The following is a 19,614-nucleotide window of genomic DNA, read 5'->3' on the forward strand; positions in this document are numbered from 1 at the left end:
AATATCCTTTCTTTTCATCTCTTTCCCTGCAACCACTGAAATTGCCATTTGTAATTTTTTCAGGTACTAAGGGAGAAACACAAAGTAGTAAATACGGCAGCATATTGTTATTTCATGTAAAACAGGGTTGTGGTGGGGGGCACCTGGGCGGCTCAGTCAGTTAAGTGTCCGACTTTGACTCAGGTCATGATCTCATGGTTCGTGAATTCAAGCCCTGTGTCGGGCTCTGTGTGGACAACTCAGAGCCTGGAGCCTGCTTCTGATTCTGTCTCTCTCTCTCTCTGCCCCTTCCCCGCTCGCGCTCTGTCTCGCTCAAAAATAAACATTAAAAAAATTGTTTTTAATTATCAAACAGGGCTAAGAAAGTAAAATTGAAGTACGTGTGCAAAGTAAACTTAGATTTAACACTAGTGTTGCATTGTATTTATCTGAGTTTATAGGCTTTTCATCAATTGGGAGGATAAATATTCTAGTGGATGTGCAATGAATTTTTCTTCTTTTCTTATGTTTTTCTTTTAATAACATAATCTCAGCCCTAGAGTCTTGGTATAGTCAAACAACAATATCTGATATACTTAAATAGTATACACGGATTTTCTTGATTATAAAATTGTGACCTTGCGTAAACTTCATTTACTGTTCTTTACAGGACCTGTACTCTAAAAAGGGAGGCAGCCCAAATAGTGAAGCTTTGTCTAATTGACCTTTGGTTTTTAGTAAAACACGTCTCTGCATTGAGAGACAAAGAACCTGTCCTTCCTTAGATAAGTTTGACAGAAATAGCCATAAATAAATATAAAAACTTCCCTATAAAAAGCTTCCTTACAAACATGAACTTCTTTGAAAGAATTCTTACCCATTATAATGTGCAAAGTTGCAGTTACCACATGAGGGATTCCATGAAGAGAATGTGCCAGTACGTTGGTAGAGCCTGCCAAATCAGTTTTAAAACACGTAAAACAATGTAGCGTATGTTTTAAGTTATCCAGTTGCTCCTACTTTACACAGGTATCCCTATGCAATGTGCAAATAAAAAAGTAATAGAAGCTTATAAATTTTCACTCATAGCTTAAATTCACATCAGATGTTGGCTGTATTGTTCAACCTTTAAACCACTTAAAATTAGAAAACGGTTTATAGTATCCACTTGCTCACAGCTTTTGCCATCATTAATGTCCATCTTCTACCAAAACACACTAGCTATCAAAGTCTACTCCATCCAATTTCAATGAGTGGGTTTCTAATTTCTATACCTAAATGAGTACCAACAGCATAAGGTTGTCTCTGGAAAGCAGAGACAAATGAATAAATATATAAATAAAAATCCAAATAGTAATGAAGAAAAAAATATAAAATCACTGTAAAGCACAAAAGACCTGTTTTAAATACTGTTAATGAATCTTAGAGGTAAGCTTTCATCCGAGGGGATTCTCCTGTTATCTGACAAATGGTATCCTAGATGAAGAAAACATTTAATTCCATGGCATTTGCCATGCTATAAAAGTCTATTTTGAGACATTACAGATTTCTTATTTCCGTAACCATTAGGATAATTTATGATCCACATGAATTTCTGCCACCAGCCTACAGAAGAAAAGAACTCTCTCAAGTCAGACTTTTTTTTTTTTTACATTTATTTATTTATTTTGAAAGAGAGACCACAGGGGAAGGGCAGAGAGAGAGAGAATCCCAAGCAGGCTCCATGCTGTCAGCACGAGCCCGACACAGGACTCCATCTCAGGAACCATGAGATCATGACCTGGGTCAGATGCTTAACTGAGTCACCCAGGCACTGCTCAAGTCAGACTTCTATAACATTTATGTTTCTCTGAGATCTTGGATAAAAGCCTTCCTCTGAAGGGGAAAATACCAGTTAGCTCCTGCTGTTCCCAGGAGATTAAGAGGGTTTAAAATTAAGAAGCTACACGTTTTCTTGAATTACAGAACGTAAGAAAGAAATCAGTAACAGTCAAGAACTTCGAAAGCGTGGATGTGGAGTGTACTACAGCTATCAAGGCAAAGGCCAGCTCCCTGGATTTGTTAATCAGGAACATTTCTGTGTGGTCATATGTGATCTATTCAATTTGTGTCACTTGAACTAATGTGTGCTAGGGTTTTTCAGCTGACAAAGCTGAGGCAGCTCAAATGTTATCAATGAAGACTGTCATTAAAATAATGATAAGGGGCTCATCTAATATTAATGATTTTCAGACCTCTAGCAATACCAATTCAAAGAAAAGTCTACCTCAACCAATTAGTAAACCTGTTCCCAGTGGTTCATCAAAGGGCAAATTATGCTCTGACCTTTGTTACTCAGAATATGGCCCACAGTCCAGCAGGATACGATAATACCTTGGTGCTTATTAAAATGTTTACTCTCAGGTCCCCCTCCAGACCTACCGAGTCAGAGTCTGCATTTTAAAGCACTCTTTTAGAATGCATTGTCCAGGGATCAGCAACATCAACCTTATCTGGGAGCTTGTTTAAAAGGCAAATTTCTGGGTCCCACCTCCAGCCACTGGATTCTGAATGTCTGGAAGCAAGGTGAGGCCAGGATGTCCATGCTTTAGCAAGATTTCAAGGTGATTCATATGCACCCTAAGGTTTAAGAACAAGTGGTCCAGAAACCTGCTACTCAGTGGATCTTTACCCAGGAGTCAATTACAGGAGCCTTTCCAATTATCCTTTGACCATCTACAGCCTGCCCTTTGGCCATCTAATTGCTAATTAATCTGGAATGGGTGGGAGGGAAGAGAGGAAACAATCTATTTTGCTTCCCAATCAGATTTATGGTAAAGGTTTTGGAGGAGGCCACATAATTAGAGTGAAATATTTAGGATTATCAATGGATTACAGTACTCCATGAAACACATTTCCTCCATTACCATGGTTAATTAGGAATAGACCATAAAAGCATTCCTCTAGAAAGGCTATTAAAAAACATAATGTAATGTTGTCATGTGCAATAGAGAATGATACATATCATGACTCAAGAAAATAAAGACCATTTATTCCCTGGGAGTTTGAAGTATGCTAACCATGCCCAAGCACAAATCCTTCTAGACCGTTAAGGATCTTTTTTTTTTTTTTTTTAGGTCTTAGGCTTTGCACCTTTTACAACTTTTACTTCATTCCATAGAATTTGGCAGACAGGCATGACCACACGTCAGGAAATGCTTTTAGTCATCTTCTACCCTGATTAGCCTGCACCTTAGTCCTTAAGAACGGTTTCTTACATTCTGAATTAAAAAGGAAAGTGCATGAGGAAAGTGGATATAAAGTTGTAATACTATAGACTGCTCTATATTTTTGTTTGGATAATCTACAAGATAGAGTGCAGTTTCTAGAAACAAAATGTGATCTATCTGAAAAGATGTCTCCATGCCAAAAGAACATGCTGCTCACATAAATAACAACTATGTAATTTTAGAATCCTCACCAAAGTTATAAATGCTCTACCTCAAGGTAAACATTTTAATTAGCCTGGAAAGTTACTTTTCTTAACAGCCAGCAGCTACTTTGCTCACCACCACCTCCCCAGACCTGCTAAAAGGTGCCAAGCGCAAAGAAGGTAAGGACAGAAGTAGCAGTTCATGTAAAGCATGAATGATGGAAGTACCAGGCAGCAACTACGGAGGCAAAAAGAAAAAAGGAAAAAAAATTGTCCTTGGAAGTGCAAGCACTTCTGCAGAACAATTAACTTAATTAACCAGACACCATGAATATTCATAAGGCCGTTAATGTCTCCCACATCCAAACAGATAAATGTGATGTAATGACTTCCTAGTCAAGCATATCTAAAATTCTCATGAAAACTGCACCTACATTTTGGTTCTTTGCCTGAAATATCATAGAAATTAACAGTCCCTTGGCAATATTTTATTCTCCTCAAATTAATTGGAAAGCATGAATTTATTTATGTGAACGCCATACGAATATATGGTTCGCAGCCATCAGTATGTGGATTGAGGCTTGTTTTACAACAACTGGATTGCTTTTTTATTTTTATGTCCTCTCTGGCTTTTTCCTCTGTCCTCCCCCACCCCTTTAATCTGAATCTCTCTGTATAGTTCCTTAGCACCGGTTCCCATGGCAACAAACACCATTGCTAATGGCCAGCAGTTCAAATACAGGCTTCCCCACATCTGATCCATGTGAGTCTGACCATAATTCAGCGGCTTAGTCTGTTGGCTCAGTGGAGTAATTTACTAAACACTCTCCCTCTGGGCATCTCTCTCCAGGAGGCAAATGGCTTCAAAGGCAGACAATCTTCTGCATGCAGCTTGGAAACTTCCTGCCTAGCTCTTGTTCCCATTCTCTGTCAAAGCCCTGATGGGGGCGTTGAGTCCTCCTAGGAGTACATCCTGCACAGGACTTTCCCCTCCTATTAGATGGAATCCATAGGCTGGAATTCTGATGTAACGATCCCAATTTTGGCAACAGGCTATATTTTCTAAACAAAATGCATTTAAGTGGCATATTAAAAAGATAAGCATAACCACCAGTTTTTCTAGCTAACTATTCACTTTCTGTCAAATGCCTACCTGTGAGGATACCCATCTTTTCACTTCTGAATTCACAGCAGTAATAAGTGACCTCAAGAGTGTAAGCACTAGTGAAGAGGAAAGGACCTAAGCACATCCACTTTGCATGGAGGGAAATGTTGAAAAGCTCCACCATTACAGACAGAGCTACTAAAATGACACGAAAAGGTCAAAGTGCACCGCTCCACTTTGCCAGCATTTTTTTTTTCTCGAATTGAGGTTATTTTGTTCCCTTCTGCTTCAAGACCATCAAAGGTTTTTCTCTACCTGCTTTACAATTATCAGGATATATCTAAATATGCCTCTCCTTTTTAAAGCCTTGGTTTTTTGAAAGACTTCACAGTCTAAAAGAGCATTTGTATACCTTTTGTTCTTTGTCACTTAATGCTAAATATACCGCAATCCATCCTCAATGAATGTGGTTATCAAATGGATAGAATATTGAATTTTTTTAACCATGTGCATTATTTCCTATTTTCATAGGAAACAATAATTGTTTCTGCTTTTCTTGTTGAGCTAAGAATGTGTGAGGATTTCAAAATGAAATCATTACTTTCCATCACTATTGTTTGTTTAAATAATTTGGGAGGAGTGGCTGATATAATGTAATCAACTTGTGAAAGACATTTTCCTCTTTCCTAGATGCCAGTGCTGCTTCAGTGTTTCTCCCAGGCTTGGACCTCCACTGTCCCTCCCTGCCCCTCATCACCAACCCCCCTTCCCAGGCTAGCAGCAGACTGTTCCCTGGCTCTAAATCTTCCATTGTTCCCTACTGTTTATCAAATACAATTCAGACCCCTCCCCGTGGCATCCAGGAGCCACCATGGTTTAGGTTTATTTTGATCCCATCATCACCCGACAAATGGCCTCTTTTCTATTTCTCAATGTTCCTGGATTTTGGCATTGATTATTTTTGCAACGAAGAAAATAACTCAACCTCATCTTCTCAGTCCAGATTCCTACCCATTTTTACGCCTAATTCGAGTGGTAATTAGGTCTTCTTCACATTCATTCACTTAATAAACTTCATTGAGCCTTCATCGTGTCATGTTCTATTCTATTCTATTCTAGCTGCTGCAGCCCAGCCGTTAGAATAAATTTTTTGGCATTCTCAACTCAAGGTTATGTTTATACTTTGATTATGGGAGTTACTACATTTTACATTGTAAACAGCTTGACCTGTTTTGAAATTTCATATCTGCTACTGTGTAATCATTAGACCTTTATATTGGAAGGTAGAATAATCATCATCCCACTTACTGACTGCTTACCTATGTATCAAACCCTCCACATATACTCCAATAACCTTGTCATTAAGTGAATATATGTGTATCTCTGCTTTACAGATTAGAACAAGGAGGTTCAAACAAATGAAATAACTTGTCCAAAGTCTCAGATTTGCTAGTGGAGATTCCAAACACGGGTCTTTCTGATTCAGAGTGCATTTAACTCTGTGCTACACTGTCTAGATTAGGAAGTAAGACAGGGAAAGATAGGAAGAGAGGTTCCATTTAGCAAAGCCATGGCCACTCCCTCACCTGCTGGTATTAAACCCAGAGGGAGCTCTGCACGGACAGGGGTGAGGATGTGGTCTGTTTCTTTCCCAGCATTCTTCTGGGCTCTAAGAAGCAAAGCATGGGCGATTTCACTGGCCGATCCATCTCCACCAACACAAACAACACTAGAAAACAAGACACTGAGAATGCAGCAGCTTTAAAACACTTGGTAATAATTCATGAAATCTCAACTTCAAAATGGTAATCTTGCACGTCCGCGTGCACGATCACACATACATACCTTCAAACATTTTAGTAAGGGTCAACGAATAAGAAGCTTCCAGCACTGCATAAAGTTTACTTCACAAATACAATACTTACACGATATCCCATAGACAAAATATTTTAAGTGAGTTAAGAGACATTAAAACATTTCAACACGTTAATTCACACTGAACCTGCATTTACTCTGTTAATATCCAAAAGTATATTGTTCTCATTTTGTTTATGTTAATAGTCATGTGCAATTCACTTAACTGCTAATTTTTTTCAACATAGCTCCAAAAAGACAGGCAGCTATAAGAATCACGTAAAAAGCTTTTACCATCAGTATGTAAATATAGTAATTGCAAACGTGAACTGTTTTTTCTCTCCTGGACATTCCTCCTCTATGACACTTTTAAAATTACTGTTACTACCATTTTGACTATAGACAGTACTGCTAGTAATTTTTTTTTAAGATCTCATGGTAAGTAGAGCATAACAGAGGTGGTGGTGGGAATCTCTGAAAGTAATACATAAGACTTCAGAAAGTTGTTTCATAATCATTTGTATTAAAAGATGCAAAATAGGGGCACCTGGGTGGCTCAGTCGGTTAAGTGTCCGACTTCAGCTCAGGTCACGATCTCGCGGTCCGTGAGCTCGAGCCCTGTGTCGGGCTCTGGGCTGATGGCTCAGAGCCTGGAGCCTGTTTCCGATTCTGTGTCTCCCTCTCTCTCTGCCCCTCCCCCGTTCATGTTCTGTCTCTCTCTGTCCCAAAAATAAATAAACGTTAAAAAAAATAATTAAAAAAAAAAGATGCAAAATAGTCTTAAGTAGCAAAATCATATTACTTTACACAAAAGGAGGAAGAGTTTGTGTAATTGAAAGCAGGTGTTATGGGGCGCCTGGGTGGCACAGTCGGTTAAGCGTCCAACTTCAGCCAGGTCACGATCTCGCGGTCGGTGAGTTCGAGCCCCGCGTCAGGCTCTGGGCTGATGGCTCAGAGCCTGGAGCCTGTTTCCGATTCTGTGTCTCCCTCTCTCTCTGCCCCTCCCCCATTCATGCTCTCTCTCTGTCCCAAAAATAAATAAACGTTGAAAAAAAAATTAAAAAAAAAAAAGCAGGTGTTATAATTCAAGCCTATAAGAGTCCAGCAAAAATGGAAGAGTACACTGAGTCTCAGTGGGGGGACAGATTCTCAGCTCCAGCCCACTCACATCATCTGGGAGGCAAGCCTAGAGGACCACATCCTCTGATTTTTCTAGAGAAACCAGATTCTGATTTGCGGGTGAGTCTCCTAATTTTTCAATATTATCAACCAGTATTCAATACATTTAAAACCCCTATGTGCCAAACAAAACAGCCCATGGACCATGATCAGCAGGTTTTAAATGGTTCCCTAAATTTAGGAAGCTCTGGAATCCAGAGGGTCCATGGAGTCCCTCCACCTTGCTCTCAGCATTCCAGCCCCTGCACAGAGCTGAGGTTCAGCCAGCGGCTGCACACAGCCTGCCTGGGAGATCCAGATCCACCATAGTTATAAGAGACTCCAGGACATGGGATATCACCCAGATCACCTTTGGCTAGGGGTATTATTTTATGTCTGAAATCATCCTAGGGGTTCGCAATGTTGCCACTAATTCAGAAAAAAGTGATAGTATCTACTGAGGGTCAACTTTATGTCAGATAATGTGTTGATTCTTTTCTATCAAATCCTCAGAATTCTATAAAGTAGGCATTTGCCTCATCTTTATAAATGGGGAAGCCAAGGTTTGCTGTGAACCTTAATCAGTGTGATTTCAAAGATCTCTGTGTCTCAGAGAAACATTCTAGAAACGTAATTATAACTATCAGATTCATGCCTTTTCTACCTGCTGAGGTATGTGTGATCTAAAAGGATCACCTAAAATAATCCAACAAAGCATCTAATTTAGCATAGAAGAAGTTGGCTTTTCCATTTAATATAGCAACATCTGACCCCTGGGATCCTGCATCCGGTTATAGCATCTTGCACATCACATGTTAACTCATTGCTAGAATTAATAGAGATGCCTCCTCTGTGAACATACTCTGCTACAAAAGCCTTTGAAATTTTTTCATAACACATTCTATGTTAAATATTTTGAAACTATAACAAATGATCATTGCAACAATAAAGTAACATTTAGTGAATAGTTACTATGTACTGGCACTGTTCTCAGCACCCTCCATGTATGAACTCATTTAATTTGAACAATAACTATATGCAATAGATGCTTTTACCTTCAATTTCAAATTAGGGAACTAGCACGTAGTAAGATTAAGTAACTTTTCCAAGGTCATTACACAGTAAGTGACAGAAGGGGGAATTGAAACAGAGGCAATTCAACCTTACAGACTGCACTATTAGTATTCAATGGATTATAATCCTTTCCTATAGGTGAAACCTAATGAAAATCACCTTACGAGAGAGGTTTACTATTTTGAAAATCAGTTTGCCAGTAGAATCAATGTGGAACTAAATTTGTTAGGAAAAAAACATATTTATGTTGACAACTACTGTATCATTAGGATCAGCCCCAGGTATAGTTACTCAACCTAAGGGATATACTTAATGCGAACCTATCACAAGAGTCTGGACATAACAAGAAAAGGCAAAAACAAAACAAAACAAAATGCCAAAAAATAAAACAAAAACAAAACAAACAAAAACACCCACAACTTTTTATAACAAGTTGACCACACTTGTGTTATCCTAAAATATAAACCTTAAAGTAATCTTTCACGTGGGGTACAGCTTATGTTTTCAGAATAAGTAAACTCCTTCTTGCCATGCCCCCAAATACAATGATTCTGCCTAGAAAAGTGCCACTGGGGCTGATACCTTACTTTTCTGTATAAGAAGTGACACGTTTTTTTAAATGGGTGTTTATTTGTTTATAAACTAGTATCATCCTTGAAATGTTCAATATATTATTAGGTTTTGATTTAAACTTTCTCTTTTTTGAAAAGAGGTACTTTTTAAAAAATACCTTACTTAACAATACAGGTATCATGGACAATATGATAAAATGTCAATGTCTAAATCATTATGGGTCTAGTTAATGGTGAAATTAACAAAAGGAGAAAAAAAAAACTGTTACTTAACAAATTCAAATAAAATACTATGAAGCAAAACAGGAAAATATTGATATTTTTACAACTGCATAAGAGCTATAGATTAGCTTAACCATATTGATGCTTGTAAATTCAATTGTTACTGCTTCAAATTTGTGCAGCTGACATTACTCTTTCCTCTGCCTTTACAAGACTTTCTATTCATGCAGAGGGCAAGTAAAAACTGACACTCCTACAAGGTTTAGCAATGGATCTTAGAGTGTTTGCTAGAACACACTAGAGCTGCACAACAGCTGTCTTGAGTACTGAGAGATGCATTCCTGTTGGCTCTTATCTCATATTGTGTCTTCATACAAAATATGTAACTCATTAAAAACTCCAAAATTTTAGCAAGTGACATTTCTTAAACAGTATTTGCCACCATTTTGCTTTATTAAATGACATGCACAGAATCATTCTTGGATCTTAAACTCTCCAGTCTGTGTCTAAAATACCTTTAGGTGATATCCTAATCAGGCAGAAATGCTTCAGGCTCAAGTTCTTGAAGGAATGTGAGCCCCTCTTCATTGAAAGATCATAGAATCTTGCAGGTACCTTGTCCCCAACCTTGAATCTTTTGTACCTATTTCTCAAAAAGTACTCCAATAACCTCTCTCTGATCAAGTTCAGAAATAGGGAACCCATAAATAGAGCGCATTCTATTTTCAAATACTTGTGAGAGAATTGTTCTTTCTTTTCAATTGAAGCATATTTGACATGTAACATTTTATTAGTGTCAGGTATATAACATAATGACTAATGCATTGCACTGCATAATGCATTGCCAAGTGATCTTTACAAGAAGATCAGCATACAATGTTACTCCCCCCCCAAATTATTTTCTTGTGATGAGAACCTTCAGGATCTCTTTTAGTAACTTTCAAACAGGCAAAACACTATTATTGACTACAGTTGCCATGCTCTACGTTACACTTCTCTGACTTATTTATAACTAGGAGTCTGTGCCTCTTGACCTTCTTCACCTATGTCACCCACCCCAATTCTCCCATCTGCACCCACCAATCTGTTCTCTTGCCATTTATGACAACATGGAAGGACCTAGAGGGTATTATGCTAAGTGAAATAAGTTAAAGAAAGATAAACACAATAAATATGATTTCACTTACATATGGAATCTAAGTAACAAAATAACAAAATTCATACATGTGAAGAATTTTTTTAAGCTGTCTAAAGAAACTGTTTCCATTGTTTTCCATATATACCTATTTACTTCCAAGTGGAGTGACTTAAAATTAGCATTTTATTAAGTTTTCCCAGCTCCCAGTGGGAAAAACTGGGCCCATGAAAATGAGATATTTAAAGAATCTTACAAAATAGATGCTTTTCAATAGACATTTTAAATTATTAGAAGTCCTAAATAAATCAGCATGCTGTACAATTCAGAAACTGTTAAATCACTGGAACTTATATCATAGAATGGTTAGGTCAAACTCTGTGGTTAAAAAAATGTGGATAATACAGGGTGCCTGGGTGGCTCAGTTACGTGTTCAACTTCGGCTCAGGTCATGATGTCATGGTTTGTGGGTTTGAGCCCCACATTGGGCTCTGTGCTGACAACTCAGAGCCTGAAGCCTGCTTCAGATTCTGTATCTCCCTCTCTCTCTGCTCCTTCTCTCCTTGTGCTCTTTCTCTCTCTCAAAAATAAATAAATATTAAAAAGTTAAAAAAAAACGTGGATAATAACTAAAAGATCTGTGTGCGTTTTAGGGCCACACTGCTAAATAACAATACCTGCCATGTGAAATAAACAAAAATTTAAGTATTTTCAGTTAAAGAAAACAGCATTACTATACTACCCTTAAGCAATAGTCTTTCATCATTCTGCAAAATTTCTCTTGATCCTTACCTAGTATAATCACCAGCAGAACTTATTTATACACACCACATTTAGTGGAACACTTCAAAATGCTGATGGGCAGGACCAGGTCTAATATCTATGATATCTGTTATCCTTATTATTTATATGATCATATTTTGAAAAAAGGACTTACTTGCAATACAGCCACACTCATATACTCACAAGTTGTGTGACTATGCAGCATATTAAGGTGGTAGCTCACGGGCATGATTCCTCCAGTTACTTTTCTTAAATTGTATACTTGCAAGATAATTTCCCAAATGTAGCCTGTTAATCAGTCTGTCTGGCTATAAGTATAAAGCTCTTAAGTAGTCTCTTACCTTATACTCTTCATCCTCAATATTTATATAATGTTGCCATCTATTTTTACTCTTCTCAAATTCCTTTTATAAAAGTCTTGTTTTGGTGCCCCTGGGTAACTCAGTCAGTTAAGCGTCCAACCCTTGATTTAGGCTCAGGCCATGATCTCACAGTTCTTGGGATCAAGCCCTGCGTCGGGCTCTGCGCTGACAGCATGGAGCCTGTTTGAGACCCTCTCTGCCCCTGCCCCATTCATGCTCTTTCTCTCTCAAAATAAATAAATTAAAAAAAAAAAAGTCTTATTTTACTTATCAAACTTTCTTCTTCATCCACTAATATTGTTTCTTACCAAAAAATATGAAGCATTTCTGGAAAAACAACCTCATCACTTTCCTCCCTAAAACATTCTACTAGTTCTTTGGGAAAAGCAAAGCCTTCCAATCTACAGTTAAAGAGACACAACTCTCTTGTCTGAGATTATGAGTACTTGTTTGTTTCCTGCCCATCTTCATGTGACACAAGTAATTCACATGCTGGTCACCTTTTAAAACTCTGAAATATTAACCCTTGCAAAAAATCTTCCCTAAAATGTTTGTGTCTTACACATCAATCCATCACTTTAGCAAATTGACTTGGCTACTTTTTTAAACTGGCCATTAAAGTAAAGTCACTTGCCTTGTTTCTAATGTTTGAATGACAGTGAACAATTTCTATGCACTCCAGCAACATATTGCCAACGACAGTTTCCAATGCCTACTGTAGATAACACACTTAACTGGTAGCCACTAAATTATGAAAGAATTAAGATTAGCATCTTTTATTCATACTGAAAATAATATATTTGTTTTTATAAAATATTTACCCTCAACCACAGCCAAATTAAACAGTGGGTAGCTATGAACACCATCAATAAATTTGCAAAAGAGAATCACAATACAGTTCTACCATAAGACCGGTGTATCTTCCATCAAGGCTTTTCTAGAGACTCGTATGGTTAAAGCCAAGAATTAAGGACTGCCGATGCAAATAGATGCACAGTAGGTCAGTAGAATGTGGTACCCTTTGATTTCCAAGTACTTCTATAGATTTCTTCTTTTGCTTTCCTATGCCTGATCCTGAGAGGTAGATGACCACGCCATGTTATCATCATTAATTGTTATTACATAGATATGAACGAAATGGAGTCTAATTACATGTACCACGAATACTGAAATATTTATCAGTCCCAAGTACGTCACTAAAAACTAATGACAACATTTCATAACATAAGCTATATTATATATACAGATTGATAATATAACCTACCCATCAAATTCCTGGAGTTCACATTCCTTTAGGAGTGACAGAGCATGTCCTTCATATTCTGTTACTATTTAAAAACAAACACACAAAAAAGGTGAAAGTTTTAAACAGTGATCTACACTTTTTAACTGAGTTTGGCAAAATAATATCATAAACATATGGTCAGGTCATAAAACAACATTTATTCTTGAATATTTATATTTTAATCATGAGAAAGAGGATTAAGTGTTACTTGCCTGATGTGTTTTATAGCTTTATGTAAAAGAGGGTCATATATTTGTTCCAACTACGTAAGTCATTTGGGGACATCCCACATACAGCAGTTAGATCATTTATCTTGGTGCCTGTCTGTTCAGTGTTCCCTTCCTGATATTATAAATAAGATACATTTCCTTTAAATCAGAAGCCGAAGAGCAGCAGTATTTTGAAAATAAGGCATATTAGCTGGCATCAAGACAGTCAATGTTAAAGCGCTTTGGCAACCTCACATGGATAAATTAGTTGAAAGGTTTGCGTAAGATTTACATACTAGAAGAATGTGTATCTGGAACTGCTAGACTAAAAAGAGAAGCTGGATGTGAAAAAAGGAAGCAAAGCCAACACCAATGATAACAGACCCAAAGCCGAGGAAGGTGGCGGCATGGACCCACCAGAGCCGGATCCTCTGAGGAAATGAATCTGTCACTCCCTATCGCTGTCTCTACAGTCACGATGCCCTATGCAGTGTTGTAAATGCCAGTGGAGACAGGGTAAGCTGGCACACTGCAGATGGCACCAAGCATCCCAGCCACATTTAGCATTTTCTAGGGCAGCACTGCCAGAAGAGACAGCCCAGCTGTATCCACCCATCAAAGATTTCTGCTGACTGACATGACATTGCAGATGGATTTTTTGTGTAAGAATGTGCATCATTATATGCAAGATTACATTAATCTTTCACGCCTGTCTGTCCCTGGTGCCAGCATGGTTCAAGCTTTTCCCACAATGTTCTTAGATATTGTTAAAAATTATTAGTCTTGGTGTCTAAAAGGATCATTCTGTATCCAGCGAACATTACATTGTAATTCTCCCACAGCTTATTCAAATGCTGTTAACATTCACATGAATAAAACTTCTCTCGATTAAATTCTAATCAGAAGAAAGCTATAAGAAAACTAAGTATAAAAATATGAATATTAATAAGCTTGGAAGGTTAAGTTATCATAAATGATTGTGTTGATCATTTATAGCCTCAGCAAGTAGTTGCAAACTTCAAAATACAAAATGTTACCTACATACACTGAAAATACTTAATGATATTATGAAGAAATATTTATGCTGAGAATCATTGGATCAAATCTTGCTTTTTAGGCTAAAGCTCACTTTGGTAAAGCTTTTCAAATCCAATATAAAATTAGCTTTCAAATTATGCTATGGCTAAATGCTATCTTAATTTAGGAAAAATTTTAAATAATACTCTCTTTGATCTTGCAGGTGGGGTTTGACTATATATTGATGCAAATTACCCAAGAAGAGTGATTTTTTTTAATGACATTGTAAAAATTAAAAAGAAAAAAAGTGACCTGGAACAGAGAGAAAAGATGAAAGAAACTTGATCACAATATAGTAGAAAATTGAACAAAAGGAACGAAGACTTCCATGTCAGGGAGCTCACATTCTGGGGACAGACACTAGACACTAACTTTAAACATGAATGCACAGGGGCACCTGTGTGGCTCAGTCGGTTAAGCGTCCGACTTTGATGCAGGTCATGATCTCACAGCTCATGGGTTTGAGCCCCGTGTTGGGCTCTGCACTGACAGCTCAGAGCCGGGATCCTGCTTTGGATTCTATGTCTCCCTCCCTCTCTGCTCTTCTCCCACTCATGCTCCCTCTCAAAAACCAATAAACATTTTTTTAAAAATAAAACATGATTATAGAATATAAAGTAGCAATAAGTGATTATAAAGAAAAATAATATAGGGAAAAAGGATAGAGAATAATCTGGACTACTATTTAGATACAGTAGAAGGAATTGAAATATGCATTTAGACAGAATATTATTGGCCCTGGAATTAGAGCCAGATTCAAATCATCCCACTCCAAATAAACATAAGGAGTAGACTGCTGGGCAAATGTAGTGTCAAAAGGTTACTACTACCCTTTTCTTTCACTTGCTTTCTTTTTCTGATGAGAATGACACCCTATGCCCCTTCTATTCAGGAAATTTGGAGGTTCCATTCTTTACAAGGCTTTGAACTCAGTTCTCATTGCTGGGACTCCCCACTCACCCTAACCATTTTAAATATTACTTCCTCAAGAAGACAAGATTGGAGGAAAGTAATGAGGTTGATACTAAGTGTTGATGAGGAAATAGGCTGAAGTAAATCAGATGAGATTTGGACTTACGGTAACATTTCTTAGTCTGGGGATAAAATTCTATAATGGGCTGAGATACTGAGATGGCATTTTCTCTCCTGTTCTACAGGTGCCTCATAGTAAGATCAAAATGGAATCTGTCATTTCCACCTTCATATTGCCTCTCAAATATATTGTTCCAATATCCCCTCCTTGCTGCCCAAGACAGGAAAATTAATTCCTAGCTTGTCCCTCTCCTTCCTCTCCCAACCACTTCAAGGCCAAGACCAGTTGTTTTGGTCTTTATTGCTGTAGCATCCCATCTCAAGCCAATGCCCATGATCCAGCCACTGCCTTTTTAATGGGGATAGTAGTCTTTACCCTACTCTGCCCAGAATGACTTTCTCACTTATTTGATCAAATCCTTTTCCTACAAAACCTCTACTGATGACTCTTTATTGTCCCCAGAGACAAAACTCTAACTCCCTGACATCTGAGTATTAGAAACAAGATTGGCCAAATAAATCCACAATTATTTACGGGATAACAAAAAGAATCTTTCACACAGAAATCTCTCTTTAGCTGGATATGATACATGAACAGCTCCTCTTCAGATTTTTATTAAAATATAGGTTAAATTGGAAAGATAGAATGCCTCAACTTACTAGCATCTTTTGTGATTCAGTTTTATCAAATTGCCTAGCTGTCTGCTAGGTGAGATCAGGAATAGCGAGAGGCATTTCTAAGGAGGGAAGGCTTTAAGGAGAGACAAAGAGCCAAAGAGGAAAAACACAAAATGAAAGAGGAGATTTGGTCAAAGTATTAAAAGTTAAACTCATGACCCTAGAAGGAGAAAAAATTTTTTTAAATGAAACTGATAACAAACTCCACTTTCATGATAATTCTACCAGGGCCAGACAGGATGTAAAAATTATCTGGTGACTAGGCACTCCCATGGGCCCAGAGCTGACAGAGATCAAGGCTAAATTCAGAGAAGTGTCTTTGATCGTGATAATGACAGTGAGTATGATAAGGTCTAGCAGCTTTGTTAACAGAAAGATTGAATGAAGGAGATGGAACTGCCTATCATGAATGAGAGAGATCAAGGGCAGACACAGTATCTGTTTCGAGTATTTCAGGGACTCTTCTATGCACGATGGGACACACATAGTGTGCTCAAGCAAAGGCTGGGAGTTCATCCACGAGGAGTATCATCACTACACCCACCACATACAGGGAATTCAGCTGGATGGCTTCTAAAGCTCCTTCCAGTTTGATTTCTCTGTTGCCTTTTTTCACTTTATTGTTTTATGAATTATCCTACGGATCCATGATCTTCACAAATTCTCTCACGCCTTAGCCAGTGTAATTCCTAAAGTCTGCTGTTTTGAGAGGAAGATAAAGACATGGTATGATGTCAGCATGGGCTGACCACTTGTTTTTCTGTGATTCATATGCCATCAAGTTATTAGAAAAAAATAACCCCGTTTTTTTTCTAAGTTCTTCCACAAGTTTTTCTGATACCATTATTAGATAAGATACAGCATTTGCACTGGTAGCAGAGGGGGAATACAGCTTCAGCTCAACTGTTTCAAAAGATGCATACTCAGAAGTGGTCAGGGTTTCAGCAGTAACCAAAATGAAAAGTATATTTTTGTTAATGTGGTGATTCTTTTTTTTTTTAAATGAAGTTTGTACCTTTTGACACCCTTCACCCATTTCTCCCACCCCACCACCTCTGGCAACCACCCATGTTCTCTGTGCGTGTTCAGTTGTTTTTGTTTAAGATTCCACATACAAGTGAGATCATATGGTAATTTATCTTTCTCTGACTTATTTCACTTAGCATAATGCCCTCAGGTTCATTCGTGTTGTTACAAATGTCAGGATTTTCTTATTTTTTATGGCCAATTATTGCATTATAAGTATGTGTGTATATACACACACCACATTTTCTTTCTCCCTTCATCCATTGATGGACACTTAGGTTGCTTCCATGTCTCAACCGTTATAAATAGTGCTGCAATGAACGTGAGGGTGCGGATATCCTTCAGATAAATATCCAGAAATGCAACTGCTGTATCAGATGGCAGTTCTATTTTTAAATTTTTCAGGAACCTCCATAATGTTTTCCACAGTGGCTGCACCAGTATGCATTCCCACCAACAGTGCACCAGGGTTCCTTTTTCTCCACATCCTCACCAACACTTGTTATTTCTTGTCTTTTTTTTTTTGATAACAGCCATTCTAACAGATGTGAGGTGGTATGTCTCATTGTGGTTTTAATTTGCATTTCCCTGATGACGAGTGGTGCTGAGCACCTTTTCATGTTCCTACTGGCCATCTTTATGTCTTCTTTGGGAAAATGGCTATTCAGATCCTTCACCCATTTTTTAGTCCAATTATTAATTTTTTTGCTATTCATTTTTAAAAGAAATATATAGAAAACAACCTTTTAAAGTGTATGTACCTAGCTAGAATTTTTCAAATCCTGCCTCATTTATATGACACTATCTCCTTGTGAATTCATTATCATGTAGAATTTATTATGTAACTTGTATTCCATTTAGACTCAGCAATGCACAGAAGATAGATTAAAATAATGGTCACATTGGATGTGCAGAAAATACATACCTTTTCTGCTTTAGTCTTTCCTATATTCTTTTTCTTTCAAGGTGTTAATTGAATCTTACTGTTACATGATTTATGAAACAGACATGCATAGCATCTTTCTATAGAACTTCATAATATACAAGGAGTGTCAAATACATTACCCGACTCAAACTACAAAACAATACCGTGAAACAGGCAAGAAGATTCTAAAATTTTTCAAGCATTCCCATGTTTATTCAGTCCCTCACACGAAATAGGAAACTTTTAAAATATAAATATTTAGCTAATGTACCTACCAAGGTGGGTTTATAAGCAAAAGATGTCATTTTATAATTTTGCCTGTAGGAGGAGTGTTAGGCAGCTAATAATTAGCCATTCTGCACAAATATATAAGAAAATTCTACATTTGCTTTATGTAATGTCCTGATTTTATTTTACATTAAACTAAATATAATATTCAATAATAATTATAAATTTAGGGGAAAAAAGAGCCAAGGACATGAAACTTTTCTCTCCAGTGCAAAAGGAGGAAAGGACATTCTGATCATTTCCTCTTAGGTCAGGTTTCATCGTCTACCAGTTTTCTTTCCTCTATTCTCTTTCTCCTCCTTCCTAATCTCTGTTCTGCTGGCAGAATCATCTTTAATAAACCAGAGTACAATGCTCTGATAAAAAGTTTACACCAACTTTGGATTAATACATGATGAGTAAACTCCTGAGTGTGGCCTCATCCATAATCTGGATTTAAACTTCCTCTAGTGCACATTGTTGGGAGCCTTTTCAGAAGCCATTTGGACCTTTTCCCCCCTCCCTAATAGAAGCCAGATTTGGTTAAGGTATTTTCAGACTTCAGGAAAAGGGAGTCCTACTTCCAGCCCACGCAAAGGGTCTGAATATTTAAAAGACTGACTGCTCCAGGTTGGTCACACATAATAAGACAGTCACACTGACAGGAAGAGATGTTAATCCTTGCTCAGTACTAAAGCATGTTAGATCTCTCACATATACACACCTTTCCCCATCCCATTTGATTTGAACGAAGAAGGACCCAGTCTGCTGAACCATTTTATGATGATGGAAAAGATCAAATTTATGATGAAGTCAAAACTGAGGAAGTCAAAGCAAATTAATGAAATAATTCCAAAGATATTATGGGTACAACACACATGCTGAACTGAATGATATATAGTAGTATCCACATCAAACTTCTGGATATTAAATCAATGAAACAAAATAATTAATGTTATAAAGTTTACCAATAAGTTTATTCAACTTTTAATTGTTTCATCCTAATATCAATTTCAAACTTTTCTTCTACCAATCTTTGAAAATCTTCAGTGGAAAGGGATGATAGATTTGCATTGTTTCTTTTCCTTACAAATCACTTCTAAGTAAGCCAAAAGCCACAAAGGTAGAAGATTAACTTCTCACTACAATTTTATTTCAGTTCAGAAATTCCTCTTGAATTTTTCATGGTAGTTTCTTTTGAACCGCCATTGTAATAGATGCCTTTTGGAGTGGCTGACCTTCCTAAAAATATGTGGTTGAATTTTTTGTTTGCTTGCTTGTTTTTGTTTTTGTTTACTTTTTGTAAGGAACTTCCTTCTACCTCAATCCATCAAGTCAGAGGTGAGGGCATCAAGTCTGATTTATATTGTGAAACTCATCTCCATGGTTACAGCTGAGCAAAACCACATCACTCTGAATCCCTTCCCAAGGAATTTATAAATGGGACTAGGAGAACCCA

General features: G+C 37.4%; 1 protein-coding gene across 2 annotated transcripts in view; it reads right to left on the bottom strand.

The window, feature by feature from the left end:
• The window catches only part of CERKL (ceramide kinase like), a 108,353-nt gene that overhangs the window by 11,834 nt on the left and 76,905 nt on the right, over window positions 1–19,614 (bottom strand). For both annotated transcript variants that reach the window (XM_043577208.1, XM_043577207.1), the window contains exons 4-6: window positions 12,921–12,984; window positions 6,083–6,225; window positions 857–931 (exon numbers count right to left, since the gene is read on the bottom strand). In XM_043577208.1, coding sequence (XP_043433143.1) covers window positions 857–931; window positions 6,083–6,225; window positions 12,921–12,984 — 282 coding nt within the window. The remainder of the gene's footprint in view (window positions 1–856; window positions 932–6,082; window positions 6,226–12,920; window positions 12,985–19,614) is intronic.

Source organism: Prionailurus bengalensis, chromosome C1 (assembly GCF_016509475.1).
Source record: "Prionailurus bengalensis isolate Pbe53 chromosome C1, Fcat_Pben_1.1_paternal_pri, whole genome shotgun sequence".
Classification (NCBI taxonomy): Eukaryota; Metazoa; Chordata; class Mammalia; order Carnivora; family Felidae; genus Prionailurus; species Prionailurus bengalensis.